Source organism: Thunnus thynnus, chromosome 13 (assembly GCF_963924715.1).
Source record: "Thunnus thynnus chromosome 13, fThuThy2.1, whole genome shotgun sequence".
Lineage (NCBI taxonomy): Eukaryota > Metazoa > Chordata > Actinopteri > Scombriformes > Scombridae > Thunnus > Thunnus thynnus.
Window position 1 is genome coordinate 17,689,455 of NC_089529.1, and position 20,036 is coordinate 17,709,490.

Consider the following 20,036-nt stretch of genomic DNA (forward strand, 5'->3'; position numbering starts at 1 on the left):
TGTCCAAAGCCAAAAAGGTTGGAAACCACTGGTTTCATCTTTAACAACGTGTTGTATTTTAAAAGCTTGTTATATTACCCATCGTGTCAAATCTTCATCTGAAAAGTAATTAAAGCTGTCAAATAAATGTAGTGGATTAGAAAGTACAATATTTCCCTCTGAAATGTAGTGGAGTAGAAGTATAAAGTAGCATCAAATGGAAATACTCAAGTAAAGTACAAGTACCTCAAAATTGGACTTAAGTACTGTATTTGAGTAAATGTACTTAGTTACTCACACGGTTTGTCACATTTTTATTTCTTTATCCAAATCAAACTTCTATAGATAGGGGGTCTTGTATGCTGATTTGTAAAACCTGTGATTCTGGATATGTAGGAATAAATATAACTTTTTGTTTTTTATTTTAATTTTAATTTTTTGACAGGCAACCATATGTAGCTCACAGGATTAGCTCTGTATGAATCTACTGTAATTCCTTGTTTTTTTTTTTTAAATCACGTGGCAGCTGCAGTTGCGTCCAATTACGGTCATGTCTGCTTTGGATCACCTGCGGGTCAAGATCTACATCACAAGATCACTATTCTAGGACAACTTTAATCCACCTGTGGCAAGAATTCCCCTTTCCGTCTTAATCCCTGCATTTCCTGAAGGAGAGCAACAAGAGAAAGATTAGAGGACTTTAAGATTTATGTTTGGTGAAACAAAAAGACCCAGTGTTGCCACTAAAGTGCCATAATATGTACTTATTTGTTATGATGCTTCCTTCCTGCCACATAAACTGCATTTTTTATTTACAGCACTAGCACTGTACTTATGTTACTTTCTTTTGTTTTTAAGATTAAAGTATTGACATTGTAATATTTGAATCATGAACATGATAAAAGCTTAATTTTGCTTAATGATTTGTTGACATTTATCACAGTTAAAGCTTATTAAGCTATTTAACACACTGCTGCTTATAATAAATGGGAACTACCCAGAAACGTGGACTGTGTCAGCTGTCACCTTTATCTGTTATTCTGGTAGTTAAAGCCGCTGGAAAGAAAGTGCTAAAATGATTTAGATTTCTAAGTGACTGTATGAAAATTATTAGGGGGGGATTAAGAGATCAGAAGAGGGGGATGGTTGTGGTTTTTTCTTTTGATGGCAGGGTAGGCTGACATTTTGGGAGAGCAGTGGAGTCTTCTTTTTTTCTCGCCCTGAATTTATCATTTATTTCAGTTTTGAATTTATTTATTTGCACAGCTTAAAATCAAACAAATTACATGTCAACAAGAAAAAAAATCAATGTGCAAGTAGAGGGAAAAAAGGCTAGACAGGCTTATTTATTACCTCTACTTACATAATTTACATACATGAAAATAAAAGAAAATGGGATTATAAAACCACAATTAAAGACTTTAAGGAAGAAGACATTTTAACTTGATTAGATGAGTAGTTCCATAACTTTGGACCCTTGTGTCTGATTGGAAATTGACCTCAGGTTTAGTCAGATGTTTGGGAAGATGAAGATTAGATGATTTTCTGGTTAAGAGTTAGTTTCATAATAGGACCTGAAATGTTTCCCTCTTTGGATTGAACTATTTGTAACATGTTAATATCATAAATTGTGGGTGTTTTGTGAAATAGTTTTTGACAAAGCTTTTTGTAAAAGAATGATTTTGTGAAGAGTTGTGGAGAATGTACTTGTCCAGATTATACTGCAATGAAAAGTTATACAATATAGGTAATAGTTACATAAAAAAAAGGACAACTTTAATTTGTGCCATGGTTCATAAAGGTGGACTTTGACATATGCAGAGCACACTGGGTCTGTCTCTGTATCAGGGACTTATTAGAGTGGTGGTGCACATTAGAAGTTCCATTAGGATAATTAGGTACAAGGTGGGGTACACAATTAAACACCTCGCAAGCATTAAGAACACTGCTTTTTTTTTTTTACCAAGTGAAAGATAAGGTTCAACCCTCCCCACCACCCCAATAATATTAGTACAGTCCCTCACTGACCAGGGCACAAGTAAATAGTAGTTTCTTTTGATCACACATAAATATAATCTATAAAATCTTGTACGATTTATGCAATGAATTGTAAAAGATCTTTTTCCATTTCACTGTTAAATTAGGTCATCCGTCAGTCTGCAGTCATGGGTCATCCAGCTCCCATGACTCGGATCCGTCTCACTGCTTTTCAGCGTGAGGCTCTAATCACAAACTGAAAGGTGAGTTTATGCGATTTTTTGCTTCCATTTCTCCCCTCTGAACTGAAAAGAGATGTGCAGACACGACAGAGCAGGCAGCAGGAAATTTAATTGGTGGACAGAATTAACAAGGAACTTCCTCATCACCCATAGTGGAACTGTAATGATAACATGTATTAATACACTTCACAATAATATTGATAGAAAGAATAAAACAGCTGAAAATAAGCGTAGGATAAGCCTTATTTAAGATCAATAAACCAGATGCTGATTACGCTTTTTAACAATGAAATATTGTTCATATAATGAACCTCTTGTCACAGTGCTTAGATATGGTTATTTACCTAACTGAACATTCCCAATAGCTGATTTGACAACACACAGCCATAATGTAGGCATGATGACATAACTAAGACAGCAGAGTTAAAACAAGTTATTGTGAAACAATCCTGTCTAAGAGCATGTCGTGAAAATAAAAATCAGGAGGGAAAAATGTTTTAAATACTGAATGGAACGACGTGTCGCTGTCTTTTTCATGATGCTACATGTTGCTTGACTTTGGGAGGTTATCATCAAAATCACACCTCTGCTAGCAAAAGAAAACACCAATCAAAGCAGGAAATTACCCTATTTTTTTAACCTGATCAAATCAATTAAAAAGACATTCAGAAAACATAATAATCATTGTAAAAAAAAAAAAAAAAAAAAAAAAAAATCTAGCTATGATGACATGAAAAATGGTATATGAACATGTATTTCTTTTCACGGATTACTGAATCAAAAATAATGTACATGTGTGGAATGACTGAATAAAGACACAACATCAAACAATTTATACATTGGATCTCTTAGTTTTGTCCAGGAGCAATAGTTGTGTTTTTCCTACACCGTTGATACTTTCCACCAGCGTTATAATGCCATGATGTAGAAATAAATGTACATGGAGCAGGTGCAGCAGTCTGTATTGTCTTTGCAATAAGAGAGAAAGAGACAGAGAGAAAGAGACAGATAGCAAACATGAGAAGCTATAAGTTGTTTTGGTCAATGCTGTGCAGAGCGTACTGACACTTAATCCATAATATTGCACTTTTCTTCAAAAGACAGGGTGTTCAGACTATACAGCAGCCCCCATCTCCTTCTCTTTTTCAGATTTTTGACCAACTCTTTAACTTTTCAAGACAGGCAAATACTCAAAATCATATTTCATGCTTTTTCTGACTTTCGATGTGTGCGCAGAAATCCTGTTCTATCAGTATTGTGCATTTTTTTGTTAGAAGCAGCAGTTGCTTGGGCATTACAGTCCACACACAGTGAACTGAACAACACTGCTAGATGGTCTCTGAAGTGTATTCTTGCAGACTGATTGAATATTTGGACTGACTTCAGTTGTACTCATTCAAAGGTACCATGCCTTATTTTGTTCAACTGTTCATTGCTGACTCAGAAGGTCAGAAGGTTGAGTGTAAGTCCTTACTCATAAACATATTAAATGATTTCTATAAACAGATCTTTGCATCACTTCTACAGCTGCAACGATTAGTTGATCAACAGAAAATGAGTCACCAACTATTTGGGCAATTATCGATTCAGTTTGAGTCATTTTTAAACCATGCCAAAAAGTCTCTGGTTCCAGCTACTTAAATGTGAATATTTCTGGTTTCTTTAGTCCTCTATGATAGTAAAGTAATATTTTTGGGTTTTGGATTGTTGGTTAGGACAAAACAAGACATTTTAAGTTGCATCTTCAGCTTTGGGAAACATTTTTAAAGGACCAAAATCGACAGATTACTCAATAAAGAAAATAATTGTTAGTTGCAGCCCTAATCGCTGCTATTAATATATTGTATTTAAACTGACAAAAACTTTCTGGACTTAAATGCATTTGACTCTGATTCAGTCAGGCAGGCAGGGAAGACATTATGGTGGCAAAGCTAAACATGGTACATTACACACAACTGCATGCAGTTTTCATGACACGGTGTCAGAACTGAACACATATTTCCTGAGCTGAGGGGGTTGCTGTGCATCAGACTTCACCATTAAGCATCATGCAACGCAAATGTTTGCATCACCAATGTTTGCGTGCCAATTTCATGTTTCTCTGCCAAGATACAGTATGTCACGATGCTATTTGTGTCAGGACATACATGTGACCAATATGAATAGTAAGTGGAATGCAATGTTTTCTTTTTATTGCTGCTTGCTTTATTGCTCTAATGAACTGTAGACATTGACGTTTAAAGGGCGGTTTCACAATTTTTCAAAGTCTATCTTAAAACAATAGTCAGGTGCCCATATGATCACTGAAACAGGTTTTTCTTGCTGTAATCATTCCTCCTGTTCATACCGGTCATTAGAAGATCACTTCATAATGCACTTTAAATGTAAGTGATGGGGGACACAATCTACAGTCCTTTTTGTGTTAAAATGTATTCCAAAGTTAATATGAGGTTTCAATTGTCTAAATTAGTCAAATCATGTGGATACCTTCCAAAGTCTTTTTGGTGCAAAATTCCCTTTTTGTTAACTATTCCTGTAGGTAAACAGGGAAACACTGTCCTGGGAAAAAAAGATGAGGGAATTTTTTACTAAAAAGATAGTGACTGAAAGATAGCCACTTAATTTGACTAGCTCAGACAGCCAAAGCCTCATATTAACTTCTGATACACATTTGAATAAAGTTTTGCACAAATCCATGACTGGTGGGTTTTGTCCCCCATCACTTACATTTTAAGTGGTTTAGGAAGGGATTTTAAAACAGCTATTATAAACAGGAGGGAAGATTACGACAATCAAAACCTGTTTCAATGCTCATATGGGCACCTATTGTTTTTAACACAGACTTTAAAAATTGTGGACCTACCCTTTAATGTTGAACTGGTAGACTCCAGTGCAAGAGACAGGTGTAACTTGAACATAAAGATGCAGGATACATTAATATTCACTTTACGGCAGAATAGACTTTAGCTTTGTTTTTCAGACACAGAATTAGAAATTATTTGATAGAAAACACACAATCATTTATGTGCAGAACCTCATCCATGTCTGAAAAACAGAATTTAGGGAAATAGAGATCTGAATCAACAGTCTGAGCAACATGATGGTGATCAGAAGCATAGAAGCATGTAAAGTAATTTGTCAGCGAGACTAACACACATATATATTGCAAAGAAAGCGTGCAAGTTTGCCATGCAGCCAATGATTAGTGCGGTTGATAATGACAATGTATCAGAATTAGTTAGCAAAGAAATGTTTCAAAGAGCTCTAGTCATGGGTAAAGTACAGTACTTATTCTCTATTTAACAATAGTTCACATAACTCAAAACACTAGTGGTGGTTTGACTTTCCACTGGTCTGATACTGGTGGACTGAGAACCTTCAGCAAGCCAGTTTCTGAGAAACAGTTAACTGTAGTACAATTAAAAACTTTCAACTACAAAGTGTACAAATGCAAAACTGGCTTGCAGAATGTTCTTCGTTTAGCGATCAAGCCCACATTTTGGGGGAATAACTGGTTGTTTAATGTGACAACCAGGGACTATGTGCGGCATATTTACAAGGTAAAATGACAGATTGCAGTCAGATCTCTGTGGTCATTTATAAATGGCATTAGCATTGTTTTACTCAAGTATTTGTGAACTATCGCATTTGATTTTTACAGTGCCCATGCAACCACCTTTAACTTCCAGAAAGCTTTTAAGAGACAGGATAAAATAAAGCAAACTTACTTCATTCATACCTAAAACGAAAAAACAAAGAGAACAAAACAGGATCAGAACTCTCATTTACAGTCTTTAGACATTATTCCACTTTATTCACATTATATTACAATCATGATTATATGAAACATATAGGGGGAAAGACTGAAAGTATCGCACATTATTCTTTTAATTCCCGAAATTTGCGAAATTAAGGGCCAAATCTTTACGATACAATCACGACTACTGAGGAGCGCTTTCCATATTGTACAGTTATAAAACAAATGCACAAGGGAGACAGGTGTCACAGACTTGTCTGAAACAACATGTCCTGATGTATAGTAGAAGAACATACTCTAACTCCAAGATAAAGTGAATATGACTTTACAATGGTATACACAGACTCAGAGAGAGAGAAATAGAGAGAGAGAGAGAGGCAGATAAAGAAGAAAGAGAGAGATTAAGAGAAGACGTGAGGGAGGAGAAAGGCAAGAGACAGTCCGTTCTACATCCCAGAGTTTAACCGCCCCACCCGCCCATCTCCCTCAGTAACCCTAGTGTCGTACTTTTCCGGGAATGTAGTTACGGTCAATGCTTTCCTCTTGCAGAAACATGTGAAGACAGCGCTCGTTCTGGGCCAAGGGGTGACCTGCAATTCTACAGAAACATACACACAGACAGACAACAGACCAAATTCATTCGCTGCTTATTTTAAATGCTTTTTCATGGACAGTGGCTGGTGAAATGCCATTGTGGATTAGTCAGTTGACACAGATTAGGTTAAGCCTTGTGCTAGACATTTTTTGGCAATGTCTGACTCTACTGACTATGTGAATTTCTGTTAGTGCCAACACATTTTGTGGCTAGAAAACGTGCAAGAAACATCATAATAACTCTGATACACGCTTTAATATAGATTTAACCATCAAACAAAGCCAAGTGATTGAATAATACAAATGAATTCTAGTCTTGCAATTATCATTCCTAACACCCTTTTTTCACTTTACCACATTTTTATATTTGTTTGAGTTACACACACACACACATGCAAAAACAAACAAAAAAAAACAAAACAAAACAAACAAAAAACCCCCCAAAGTATGTTTTTTTAAGGCAGGGGTTGTTGAACTGGCTGACCTGTTGATGAACTGCTCCAGGCCCGATCGTCGCTCCTCAATGAAGGACTCCTCAAAAAGGCCTTCATCTCCGCGGAATGGCAACTGTCTCTTCAGGGCTTTACCCGGCAGAGGTGGTACTACAATCTGAGGGAGTAAAGGGGGGGTCAACGCATATGACAGGAAAGGTGGAAAATGTGCGTCACAATATAAGATCCAAAGTCCACACTCGCTGTGCTGTAAGTCAAATCGACATTTGCATCAGCAAATATGAGCTCAAGTCATAAAACTTTTTTGGAAAGGTAGTGCAGAGGCAATTCAACTCTGAACTAGTTCAACACAGTTAATCAGGAGGTCAAAGACAAAACATTCAGCAGAACCCTACTTCTTATTATACTTGAGAAACTGTGGAGATTATATTCTCCCACCTGTTATACTAGCATTAGCACTCATCAGCTCATTGAAAGTTTTAGTTTGCATGAGCTAGCCAGTTTAAATTATGAGCATGAAATATAAACCATCATAGCTCACTCACCTTACTGTCTCTTTCCAGCTCATTCTTTAACCACTCAAAGTCACTGTATCTTCTTCTCACACAGGAATCCTTCAGTTTGAAAATGGGAAGGTTTGTCTACAAAGAAAAGAAGAAAAACAAAGTCAAAAACAAGTATTTGATTTATACTCTATTCAATTATTTGCATGTCTATTGTTGTAAAGTGAGAATGAGGCCTGTTGAAAAATTGGGAACTAACATGACTGAGTTCTGAAGGTATTGTGGAAGTGTTATGTGACAAAAAACAATATCTCTTACAACTGTAATTTAACTAAAATGTTGGCATGCATGCTAGTCTGAGATGAGGATGCAGTTCTTTTGATGTGCTAATCTGTTTTATCTGCTGCTGTAAAAACATTGGTTTATTATTGATTATTTTAAGGACAATCAGCTAAATGTTTAGTTTACCGAAAGTCAGCAAATAGTGACAAAGCAAGGGTCACAAATTCTCAGAGATCAACGTGTCACCTTCAAATTACATTTGGTGTCCTACCAAAAGTCCAAAACAAGAATTATATTCAATTTATAATGATATAAAAAGAGAGAAAAGGCAGCAAATCCTCCCATCAGAGGAGCAAATGTTTTGTATTTTTGCATGATTAATGATTTTAATGATTAATTGATTATCTAAATTAATTTCTGTAGACATTATGTTGACAAATGTTTCAGCACCAGTGATTTCTAAAAAGTGGAACATCAAGTGAACAATACAGCTGGCTGAGTGTAAGAAGCTTAGGTGCTGTTAAATTCATTGATTCATTTATTTGTGTGACTTAGAGCTGCAATGACTAGTTGATCAACAGAAAATTTTCTAAGAAAAAAAAAAATCTAAAATTCTGATTCTAGCGTCTTTGATGTGAAAATTTTCTGTTTTTTTTTTTAGTCTTCTATGATAGTAAAATGAATATCTTTGGGTTGTGGACTGTTGGTCGGGACTAAACAAGATATTTTAGGTTGCATCTTGGGCTTTGGGAAACTGTGATCGACATTTTTCTCCATTTTAAAGGCCAAACAACTTATGGACAAATGAATCAGTCATAAAAACAATCATCAGTTGCATATGAAGACAACAGCCAGCCAAACCTGCTTCACATCGTACTCAAACTATCACAGGATGCTGAAATATCTGCAGTTTGATTAAAAATGCAGATTCTGATTTTGTGTTTTCATGGTTTAAGTTGCGTAATTAACACCAATTTAACATCAAGTTATCTGAAGGATTAATTCATTTAATAATTTCTCAATGTTTCATTGGTTAAAGTCTGGGCGATCCTTTCCCATCAATCTCCTATGACTCACTGCTGTAGACAGTGAGTGGGATGTAATCAAGTGCAATGCTTCTTCAGCGAAGGTTGGCGTCTGTTTCCTTGACTGATTTGACTTTGTTTAGATTTGTCTCTGATTGTGCGACAGTGCTATTTGCATATAAAAACGACCTTAAATGAGTTAACCCCAGCTCTGATTCAAGAAGTTCGCCCCCCTTTGATGAGTCTATGAATGCTGTGTTGTATTGTGTTGAAAAAAGCCTTTCGAGGGTAAACACTCCAGGGAAACAGCCACAAACGGCACAAAATGAGGATCTCTTGTCAAGACAAGCCTAGAAGGTTAAGTCACAATTACACAATTACCAACAATGTTAGCCTCAGCTTCCTGAAATGTTGAAAGTTAGCTGTGTCAGTGATTTTCTCTCACACTTTTACAAGCTCAGCAACTTAAGTTAAATTCACTACTACTACTTGTCATCATTTGTATTCATATTATTCTTCTTATTAATAATAATTTAATGCTAAATGAAATATAAGTAACAGACTATGGTTAATGTTACTGGCGAATAGTAGTTTTACGTCTGTTGTATATTAAGATTATTCACCAATATGGCGTTATACTTGGCTTTAGACATCTAACGTTAGCTATGGCAGCCAAAATGACTTTATTTTGTTTATAGTCAAAGTCTCTGCCAGGTCTCCCTTATCCTCTATCTTATTTCCTTTTTTTATGGCTCTTATGTCTCTCTCGTAGCAGCTTTAATTCTGCAGTAACGTTGACGTTAGCTGTTTTACTTTTATACTGTTGCACATGTCATGTTTATGTCATATGGGATATAAACGTGACATGTATAAAATATAAACCTGTACATAAGTGAACTGTATGTATGAACATACAGTTCACGTCAACATCCACGTCAGAATTAAAACTAGGAAAGTCTTCTGATATATCAGACCAAGCATAAAATAATGCAAAAAGGTAAATAAATCTGTATGCCTCATACCAGCCACAAGTCCATTGTTTAAGGTAATAAATCCAAAATTTGATGAATATTGTGCTACGTAATGCGTACCATAAGCCGAATCAACGTTACATAGCAGTTAGTTTGACAAACATTTAACTATAACGTCAACTTTACACCGTTGACTTGGCTTAAAATTGTAAGTCTCTTTTTAAAAAGTGTGCTAGCAGACATTGGTATGTCCACGAAACTTCTACAGCCTTTACAACATAAACCAATCTCTGCCAAAAAAAAAAAACCCACAAGCAAGGCCGCTGACAATCCACGGTCCTCGATTTTTACTGGCGCGCCATCTCGAGCCGCCCCTGGCCCCCTAACGTCAACGTCATAGTCCGGTCCCCGTTTGGGCTTGAACGGAGCGGCTAAACATGCTAAATGGCTAGCAACAACACTGTAATTACCAGTTAGCTTAGCCAATGAAAGCTAACGCTGCAACAAGGTGTGTTGGCTGGCTGTTCTCAACACCTACCCGCATGCGAACTTCATAAGTTGTGTAACGGTTTCGTCCAACTCCAACGATTTGTGGATCATAAACGTCTATTTCCAGGAAATTGCTGGGGGGGCCGTAAGCATCCGTCAGGTCCTGGGGCTTTGAATTCAACCGGCGAGTGTCGGCCACCGCAGGCTCTGACATTTTGTCGGGTTGTAATTTTTTTTTTGGGACGACCGACGGCGAATTAGCGTCAAACCAACTAAATGCGCAGTAAAATCTTAAATCTCATCTGAAGACATCAATTGTTTGCTATAGCTGATCGATTCAGCTAGGGAAGTAGCTGACTTGTATCTCTCTCTTCTTGCGGGGGCCAGCCGCCCTGCGCCCTACCCTTCTTGAATCTGAAAAATGCGTTGACTCAGTTCCGTACTGTCCGGGACACTCTGCACTCCCTCTAACGGACAAGCAGATAACTGGACGGGCCAGTTTTAAAGGACAGGTTCGCAATTTTTCCAAGTCTGTCTTAAAACAACAGTCAGGTGCCCATATGAACACTGAAAGAGGTTTTCCTTGCTGTAATCATTCTTCTGTTTACACTAGCCATTAAAAGATCCCCTTCAAATGCACTTTCAGTGTAAGTGATGGGGGTCAACATCCACAGTGTGTCCACATAGTCATTTTGTACAAAAATGCATTTAAAAGTGTATCTGAATCTTATATGAGGCTTCAGCAGTCTGAGCTAGTCACATCAAGTCTTTTTTAGCATCAAATTCCCTCTTTGTGTTTCCTCGGACAGTGTTGAGCTGCGGTGGAAATATAGTAACAAAAAGAGGGACATTGACACTAAAAAGACTGTAACATTCAAATATATCTACTTGATTTTACTAATTTGGACAGTTTAATAATAATATTAGCTTCAGATAAACTTTTACATAGATTTTTGCACAGAAGGAGGCTTGTGGATTTTGCCCCCCATCACTTACATTGTACATTATGAAGGGATCTTCTAATGAATGGTCAGTATGAACAGCAGGAATGATTATGGCAAGAAAAACCTATTTCAATGTTTATTTGGGCACCTGACTACTGTTTTAAGACAGACTTGAAAAATTGTGAACCCGTCCTTTAACACTGACTCAGTTGTCCAAATGAATTGGTGTAGTTGTACAAATAATACCACAGAACATTTCATGGAAATATGGATTTATTTATCAGAGGCAGACAGGGAAGATTGCACTAGATAGCTGAGTCAGTCTTGGTAATGACAAATATATTGAATGAAGGACATATAATGCTCCACTAAAAATAGGATAGAAGTATAAAAAACAATACAAAATATATATATTTTTAAAAAGTACTTCCAAAGATAATAGATGTTACACATTCTGTCAGTATAGGCTAATACAGAAATTCTGAGGTTGGAAGCTGGGTGATATATCAGTACAGTATTGATCACTGCCAGATACCAAGTGGGTATTGTAATATTATTGTAACATGATCTAATGAGGCACCTTTTGTAAAGACTTTATGATAAGCCCAGTAACTAATGGTTGTAAATAATTTACTAACGCTTTGTAGATCAATTAGAAGACATCAGTAGGAACATGTTACCAAAAATTCTTTTGGCTGGTGTCTATTCTTTCTGTTTAGTAATAATGGAGATATAATAATTAATACATGATCATAGTTTTCTCACTATATAACAAGCCATCAAATCTGCAGTTAATATCAAGTCCTTAATAAAGGTTTTTTATGATAATCCATCCAATATGCAGTAACCTAAATGTTAATTTGTTAAAAAATAAATACATTTTGGTCTGGATGCATTGCAAAACTTGTCCAGCAAGTGTCATGTTGGAGGAGGATAACACCAGCCTAAGGGATATTTTAGATCTCACAGTTGCAGATATAGAATTCATAAGTATTAACCATTAATAAAGCCAAGAATTTAAAATGTACAACTTATAAACTCTTTAAAAATTAGAAAGAAAAGATTAGAAAGTGGTAGCCACTCGGTAATTTGACCAGCCGAGGAAGTGAACAATAAAAGCTGCCTTCGGTTTTTGTAATTAGTTCTCATTAAATACGAAGATCAATAGTCATACCCAGATACCAATAAGGTATTTAATCAAAATGTTGGGATATTAGATTTCATCAATATCATCCAGCTATACATGACACCAACATATTAGTTACTTTTGTGTTACAAAACAAACAAGAAAATGTCATTTTGCCACTTTCTCCATCTGCATGATCAGTTAAAATTACCAAAAGTATTGAAAACTTGTTTAAACTTTCTGTGATTTATGCATGTGGGTTTGTTTCATTACATAATGTCTCACTAACAGTTTAAAATATAAAACAAGCACATATATTGATATATAGGCTATCAATGCACACAAACACCATATTGCTAAGCTCGGTATATGGAGAATAACTTCAAAATTGCAGGTAAGGAAATTACCTGACTGATGCAAGCAAGCAAGCACTGATAAAGAGGTATTGATCTGACTATTTTACCATACTGTGTTCTGAGCAATGAAGTCCTGTTTTGAGTACATAGATTTTTATTTCAGAATTTTAGTGTAGATTTTTCCCAAGAATGTAGCTGCCGTGCTGAAGTTACATTTCATGTCATCAAGATTTTGAAAATACTGTCAGTTTTTAAGAAACACTTTAGATTTCTTTTTTTTTCTCCTAATGTGTATGTAAGTCTAAACCTTAAATGTAAACTTAAACACACAACATATTTTGCATTTATTTCTTATAAGTCAGTGAGCAAAACAGTAGAGATGCTGAACTGAACACTACTCACTTACTATACTGAATCCATATTTTCAGTGAATAGCTGAAATACTGGTGTGAAATATTTGTCTCTCATAATAACTTGACTGATAGGTGGTGACTTTTTAGGGCTTTTATTGTTGTCATGTTTCTACCAGTAAAATAATATTTTGTAGGGATTAGAGGAAGGGGAAGTTCTTGTAAGGGGAACTTCATTTTGCTCTCCTTGTATAATGAAATCACTGATAAAGTCAAAACTCTGAGTTACATTGAATGTTGGAGCCTCAAAGTGGTTACATATTAAGTACTTATAATATTTATACTCTAACACACATAACTTTATTAGCAATTAAACTGCATTTTATTAGTGAAAAGTGATTTATAGATAAAGTCTTTGGCAGTTTATTATTTGTGTTAAAATAAACATTTTAAGGAGATTTTAAATTGTTCTTTTTACTTGTAACTACTGCATCAGGTGGTTGATATAGCTTTACTTTAATTAACGGCTTTTAAGCATCTCGACGTGAAATCTGATCCTCGCAAGAGATGCAAGAGATGCAAGAGATGTGTCAGTGTAAGAAAGTCTGGATTGTAAAGATTTGGAAAATCCGACCCTTACTAAGATACCTCCTAACCAGAAACCTGCTGCTCCTCAGACAAAGTGACAGCAACAGAGGTGGAAGAGGAGCAGGGTGTAGACTCTTCTGATTCGTTGGCAAGGATGAAGACGGAGCAGTCAGTTTGGTCAGTGGTGACAGAGGAGGTGGAGCTGTCAGAGCTCTCACTGTCGGACTGGGAGACGTGGCAGTACTCGCGGACAGGACAGGCACGCTCATTGTAGCTAGCCTTAAAACCTTCTTTAAGGCCTTTGGACATTCGCAGCCAATCCTTTAAAAAAAGGAGAAAAAAAAGGATTAATGACTTGCTTTTTAAGTCACCTCATATGAAAGTACATTACTGTTTCTCAGTATTCCACCAAATGGGACTTTCATCAGTTGAGTATGAGCATGGTGGATATTAATCTACAGTCCTACGCCTCAATAAGTTAAATGCTACTAACCTCGATGTCATCATGGAACAGGGATGGCTTTGGAACCACAGGGATGAAGATAATTCTGAGCCTGTAATGGGAGGTAGGCACATTTTCACTCTCAGATGATCATATCAGCAACAGCTCATCTATATTTGTTCCTTGCTCTTAACCTCACTTTTGGCATAAAACATATATCACTGACATCTTATGGTTATATGATGTCTTCAAGGTCTCCCTCTTTTTGGACTGTGGTTAAAAAAAAGACACTATTCCATGAATATAAAACAGTCCTCTTACATGTAAAGTGATTGAAATGGCATTAAAAAAGAGTGTTATTTTCATCACCACTTACATTTACTGCTGCTTTAAATAATTAACATTTTTACTGCATAGTACTAACAATTGATAACAATTTCATTAAGTGTTGATACAAACAAAATGAATGAAAACAAGAGGAAATAAGTACACTTTGCTGATGCCCCTTGGCTACACTTTAACCCTGTAACTTTCACATGACATATGGGTCAACACACCTCTCATGGTGCAGCAACATCATGACCAGTAGGACGAGGGTGAGAGCAGCCGAAATTGACACCACTGTGGCCCACACAGACATTGTATTATTCGGTTGATTAGTTTCTGTTTGGGGGAGAGAGAGAGATAGAGAAGGGGGGGGGGCATTGTGATTGATGATATATCATGTGTGCTTTGATGAAAAAGTCACCAAATTCACAGTAACATGAGGTTTGCTTAGTCAAATAACCCAAGCACAGATTGAAAGGGAAATATGTAAGGTTTTACTGCCCTATTGCCCAAACCGATCATCAAATACTGTACATGGGCTGGTTTTCAATGACATTTTTGGCTTTGAAAGTTCATTTACCGCCCTGTATTATGTTTGGAAACAAACAAATAGTGGTAGTTACTGTAAAACATTCTAGCTGATAATTACTGTAGTGTCATAGTACAACAACAAGTGGAAGTCACTTCACTCTGTCCGTACAGGCTATGTAAGTTATATTGTGATAATTTCTTTGTGCAGTTTTACCCGTGCCATTGTTGGATCCCCACGTAACAGGCTCACTCCAGTCACTCCAGTATTCAGACTCTCCACAGTCGTTCCCTATTCTGCTTCTCACTTGCAGCTCATACACGGAACTACTAGATGGCATGTTGATGCAGTAATTCTGCTTCCCAATACTGACTTTAGAAGACTGTGACATGAAGAAGAGAAAGGAGATGAGCAGGGAAGGAAAGGCAAAAAAAAAAAAAGATAACGAATTACAGAATGAAAAAAAGAGGGATGAAGACAATGATGAATCTATTTTCTGTTCCTTCAAGTTGCCCACCTGCCACTTCTTGTTGTTGGACCTGAAGCGAACCTCACTCTCCACACAGCCATAAGAGGTCTGATTCCAGTAGTACCACAGGTTAGAGTCTGATACATTTTGGACAGTCAGGTTGGTTGGTGGATTTAACCTGACTGCAGATGACAAAGATAGAGAATATACAATGTGATGACATAGTGGTAAGATAGAAATGCCAGTTTTATTGTCTTATAGTCTGTTTTTATATGAGAATTCTAGCATTGTTTCCCTTTCCTAGAAAATATTTATAGATTTAAGTTACAGCTGCTGCACCAGTAGGTGTAAAAAGTCTCTCCCTTTCCAAATAAAATGGCATCTCTTTAATTAATTGCTTTACTATTTGGAATAATGTTATGCTGCACTCCAGTAAATAAGCATACCTTTGCCTTTAAGTTCATGGTCCTTCCCAGTCTTGCTGTCGCCATGTATAAGTACCGTGTGAAATGTATCGAACCTCTGCTCTTTCTTGTAGGGAAATTTACACCCGATGATTGTGTTGTTCACTGACAGATAGTTGCCGCAGTCACTGCCTTCGTCATTATGGAACCTGAATAAAAACCACCATTTAGTCACTGTAGATCCACACATAAAGCAAAGTATGCAGTCATATCAATTGTAAATATAGTAGTGGATCATTTAATAATCAGGTAATCTGCAGTGGGCATATTGGTTGGTGGGAGTTCTTAAATAGGTGATATCAAGGGCTACATGTAATATCAGATTAGGGACATATTCTGTTATAATAAGATATACTTTTCTACATGATGTCAAAAATCAGGGCCTTTGTTTATCAAATCTTCTTGTAATTAACTTCAGAGACCTCTGGAGCTCTCTAAATGTAGCGTTTGATTAATATTTTTTATTCTTAAGTTCGTGAGTGAGAGTAAAAATGAATGATTTTTACTGTTATGTCACTTAATTCCAAAATGTTACATTTAGCGGTTTGATAAATTCAGATGACAAAATTTGTTCTATATTTCGAGGGGTTTTTTTGTACGTACTTGCCGTAGAAAGTGTAATTGACCTCTGGAGTCCCCTGCTTATTCCAGAAACAGTGAACAGCTGCCAGATGCACCACTATACAGTCCACATCTGTCAAGAGACCAACAGAATAGTTTTGTGAATAGAAAATAAACCAAAGATCTGCTCTTCAGTTCATTAACCATTTACTTTAGATAGGGTCGGCATGCTAGTCTTCCTGTAACATTAGGATTACACACATATTCATGTAACAGACGAATAGCAGTTCACTCACACACACACACACACACACAATAAGGAAATGGCAGGACAATTACGTCAAGGGGAATTTACACTCAAAATGTCCATAATCAAGGAAGTAAGGCAGTACAAGTAACTTTATTTTTTAACTAAATTTGATAATCCAAGTGACTAATTAGTTATTAATTAGGCTTAATCAAATTTCTCTGTTGTTGTGCCGTTCCGCCCCTATCTAATCTCGGTTTTATTTTTAGAAAAATGACCAAAAATATAGTTCAAATGACTCAAATATATATTGTAAATGTTGTTTATTATAAATTATTCATTCATAATATCATATATATAAAAATGAATGTACAAATATTGACATCAAAAAGCCCAGAGTGAAACTATGTAATCAGATCTGCCCTTAAGCAAACTGAAGAACTGCTCAGACACATCTAAGCTAAAAACAAATATTATTCATATGATAAGTTGCCTATAATTCAATATTTAATTAAAAAAAACTCAAATGTTCTTACCTGGAGGTTCATTGGCAATCACAACTCCTGTCAGACATAGAAGCAGAAGCAATGTAGTTGTCATCGTGGCACACCAGCGCACGATGCTTTCAGCATTGGACCACGTCGACTTCTACATGTGAGTATCGTTGCGTTGTACATCTCATTTCTGCTTGAGTGACATTTTGTGGGTTTTGTTTCCTGTCAGCGGAAACTGTCGAGATAGTAGGCTCTAGATAAAAATGCCTATTATTGAAGCTTGTGCTGTGTGGCTGTGATGAAAAATAAGATGCAGACAATTTGTAAAACAATTTTTAAATTGAATAACAAGTCGCAGTTTGCAGCTGAAGGATGTTCTTGATAAGGTGTCAGAGCTGTGACAACAATTATAATAATGGCAAATAATATCAGAGGTCTATTATAAATGACTATCTGATGAATATCAGACACTGATGAATATATTGGATTGACACATTTATGTTGTGCAAATTCAGTTTGAACAGCATTAAATACCAAATAATAAAACAACATTTTTAGTTACAATGCAGTGTGGACATTCAAATCAAGTTATTTGTCCACTGACCAAAAGTATAAACAATCTTCCATCAACCAACCATCAACTTTTTAACAAAAAAGACAAAGTACAGAGACATTCAAATCTGCATAATCCTTTCCAGATGTCTATGGTTGTTATCTGTCTTCCAGGTTTGATTTTCTGATGAAATGTGGATGCAATAGTTTGCTAACTACAAAGTCCAAGATGTCTGATCTTTCCACCAGCACATGAATGATAAATAATATGAAAGATGATTAAGATGTTACATGTTGACAACAACACAACAAGGGGCACCAGTTGCAATTCCTCCTGTAATGTTGATGATCTTGATAAAAGCATAAACCTGCCCCAAGAATGTATATGAACAAAAGCATCTCCACCAGAAGCACATCATTGTTCCTTCATCAACTGCTTTGCAAAATTGGTGTCTTTGTTTTTTTTTTTTTTTCCTATTTTGAATCTTATGTTATGTGTATGACAGAATCAAATCAAATCAAAATGTGCAAAAAGCTTTGAATCCCAGTTACATTGATAGTATATCTGTCATGTACACTTTTTAACAAGAGAAGTTCAGAGGTGAAAAGCAACCATATTTTGTGCATGACAGAAGGGACATGTGATGTCTGATATGTGTATCAGTTTTTGTGTGTGCTGCTCTAAAGTTGAGTTTTGTGGGTTTTTGTTTCCTGTAAGAGGAAACTCTCTCAAAAATAAAGATTAAGAAGATTGTATGAAGGTATACTTACATCTGAAGTGGGACAGTTTATGTATACACTGTTGTATGTTTACATGTATAACAACACACAAACAAATATTTAAATTCTAATTAAAAAATGACTACTCAACTACATATCTGGAAGAAACTAATCCTTCCAATATTTTTGTGAACAGTCTCACTTAACTTCTGAAGTAAAAATAGCTAATAAAGTGAACTAAAGCTCATAACTTAGCCTCTTATTTTGTTGATTTAACCTATTTATTGGTATATTTTGGATGTAGCCTGCCTTAAACTAGTAAATTATAGTGATTAAAAGTGTGTATTTAACTCAAATGGCATGCTTACAACATGTAAGCAAAATTAAACACAAAATGGTGATCTCATTCCTTTCCCTGCAAAATGCATGCAATGGAAGAGTTTTGTGAAATTTAGCTTGTAATGTACCGGAACACAACTGTGCCCTTTGTCACCAAATGTTACTCAATCTACACCTCTGTGACCATTTTTTCAACTTGACATTTGATCTCTGATGCTTTATCTGACGTTTCAATTAGTCATTTCAAGTAAATTGGACTGGGTTTTTTTGTTTTTTTTTGTAGATTTACGTAATTTAGAGGCACTCTTGCTTATCTGACTTTTACTGTCTCTGTGCAGCCTTGAACAGTCATCCAAATGTTTCAGCTAGTTGTGAAAAAGTGACATTGTCAAATGAAACATTTAATTGAATTTAAAATTATTCAGGAATATAGACATAGGTAAGGCCAGAAATCATGTTAAAAAAATCAACATACATACATACATACATCAAATATATCACAAATGAGACAAATAAAAGCAAAACTCAAAGGGCAAAATAATCGAAATTCTTCTTATATACAATACACTAAAGGAAAGGGGTCATGAACAAAACTCAAAATAAGTACTGTCAGAGTCTGCTCTCCCCCTCACCTGTTGCCCCCCCCCCTCCCTCTGCACATTGCTGCTTCCCCCGGAGCTCTGGACTAGAGACTGTTCTTGTGCAGTGTTGCGTCTTTCCCTCTTCGTCACCGATCTAGCCTGCCTAAGAACTGTTGGACTGTTGCCAGTGCTGTGGTTTGTCTGCCTTGGGAGTGGAAGATCGGGGTTCGATTCCAGGTGGAGCCATACTCATCAGAACTGTGTTTCTCTGACCGTGCTACTATTGTCTTGACATTGTGCAGAATAAAGACTGTAAAATTTATACCGGTGTCATTTGTGTTGCAATTGGGTCCATTCTATACCTGTTACAGAGTACCAAAAGTACTGAGCAGCTTTGCAGCTCTTTTTAAGCTTTGCTGTGAATGTGATTCTGTGTGTGAGTGAAGGTGTATGTGAGTGAGAGGTTAAAATAAAACAGGGAGAGAAAATATAAATCATATATATCCTTCAGAAACTGTCCTATCTATGTGGGGAGAAAAGTCAATGTGCAGTAGTCGCTGAAAAATATGTTAAATTGTAATCTGAGAGAAACAAGCTCTGTAGTAAATGTTTCTGTGTGATTACATCTGTAAAAAATGCCTTTTATTACATTGAATTTAATATTATTGTATAATGA

At 36.1% G+C, this 20,036-nt stretch overlaps 2 protein-coding genes across 3 annotated transcripts; both read right to left on the reverse strand.

Moving 5' to 3' along the window:
• Positions 1–2,287: 2,287 nt before the first annotated feature.
• Positions 2,288–10,714, reverse strand: snx12 (sorting nexin 12). Of its 2 annotated transcripts, XM_067608457.1 has the most exons (6): positions 10,321–10,714; positions 7,547–7,642; positions 7,034–7,158; positions 6,463–6,553; positions 5,927–5,937; positions 2,288–3,166 (listed from the first exon to the last, which is right to left on the reverse strand). In XM_067608457.1, exons 1-5 carry the CDS (start codon positions 10,483–10,485, stop codon positions 5,932–5,934), a joined length of 483 nt encoding a protein of 160 aa, XP_067464558.1. In that variant the 5' UTR covers positions 10,486–10,714; the 3' UTR covers positions 2,288–3,166; positions 5,927–5,931. The 2 variants fall into 2 exon arrangements, with proteins under 2 accessions (XP_067464558.1, XP_067464557.1); XM_067608456.1 differs by lacking the exons at positions 2,288–3,166; positions 5,927–5,937 and having other exon boundaries at positions 5,983–6,553.
• Positions 10,715–11,470: 756 nt separating this feature from the next.
• LOC137195812 (cytokine receptor common subunit gamma-like) lies at positions 11,471–17,352 on the reverse strand. The gene is made up of 8 exons (XM_067608454.1): positions 17,211–17,352; positions 16,470–16,560; positions 15,849–16,015; positions 15,451–15,584; positions 15,150–15,315; positions 14,635–14,740; positions 14,129–14,189; positions 11,471–13,956 (listed from the first exon to the last, which is right to left on the reverse strand). The coding sequence occupies exons 1-8, from the start codon at positions 17,272–17,274 to the stop codon at positions 13,699–13,701; spliced, it is 1,047 nt and encodes a 348-aa protein (XP_067464555.1). The 5' UTR covers positions 17,275–17,352; the 3' UTR covers positions 11,471–13,698.
• Positions 17,353–20,036: the final 2,684 nt, after the last annotated feature.

What these genes read in the sequence shown, in the direction of transcription:
- snx12 (XM_067608456.1), bottom strand. Translation starts at nt 10,485, where the DNA reads ATGTCAGAGCCTGCGGTGGCCGACACTCGCCGGTTGAATTCAAAGCCC. An exon ending in CTTATGAAGTTCGCATGCGG is followed by an intron (nt 7,643 to 10,320) that starts GTAGGTGTTGAG and finishes TTTTCTTTGTAG; the next exon opens with ACAAACCTTCCCATTTTCAA. An exon ending in CTGGAGCAGTTCATCAACAG is followed by an intron (nt 6,554 to 7,033) that starts GTCAGCCAGTTC and finishes ATGTTTCTGTAG; the next exon opens with AATTGCAGGTCACCCCTTGG.
- LOC137195812 (XM_067608454.1), bottom strand. Translation starts at nt 17,274, where the DNA reads ATGACAACTACATTGCTTCTGCTTCTATGTCTGACAGGAGTTGTGATT. An exon ending in CCATGAACTTAAAGGCAAAG is followed by an intron (nt 15,585 to 15,848) that starts GTATGCTTATTT and finishes TGTCATCTGCAG; the next exon opens with TCAGGTTAAATCCACCAACC. An exon ending in TGTTCCATGATGACATCGAG is followed by an intron (nt 13,957 to 14,128) that starts GTTAGTAGCATT and finishes CTTTTTTTAAAG; the next exon opens with GATTGGCTGCGAATGTCCAA.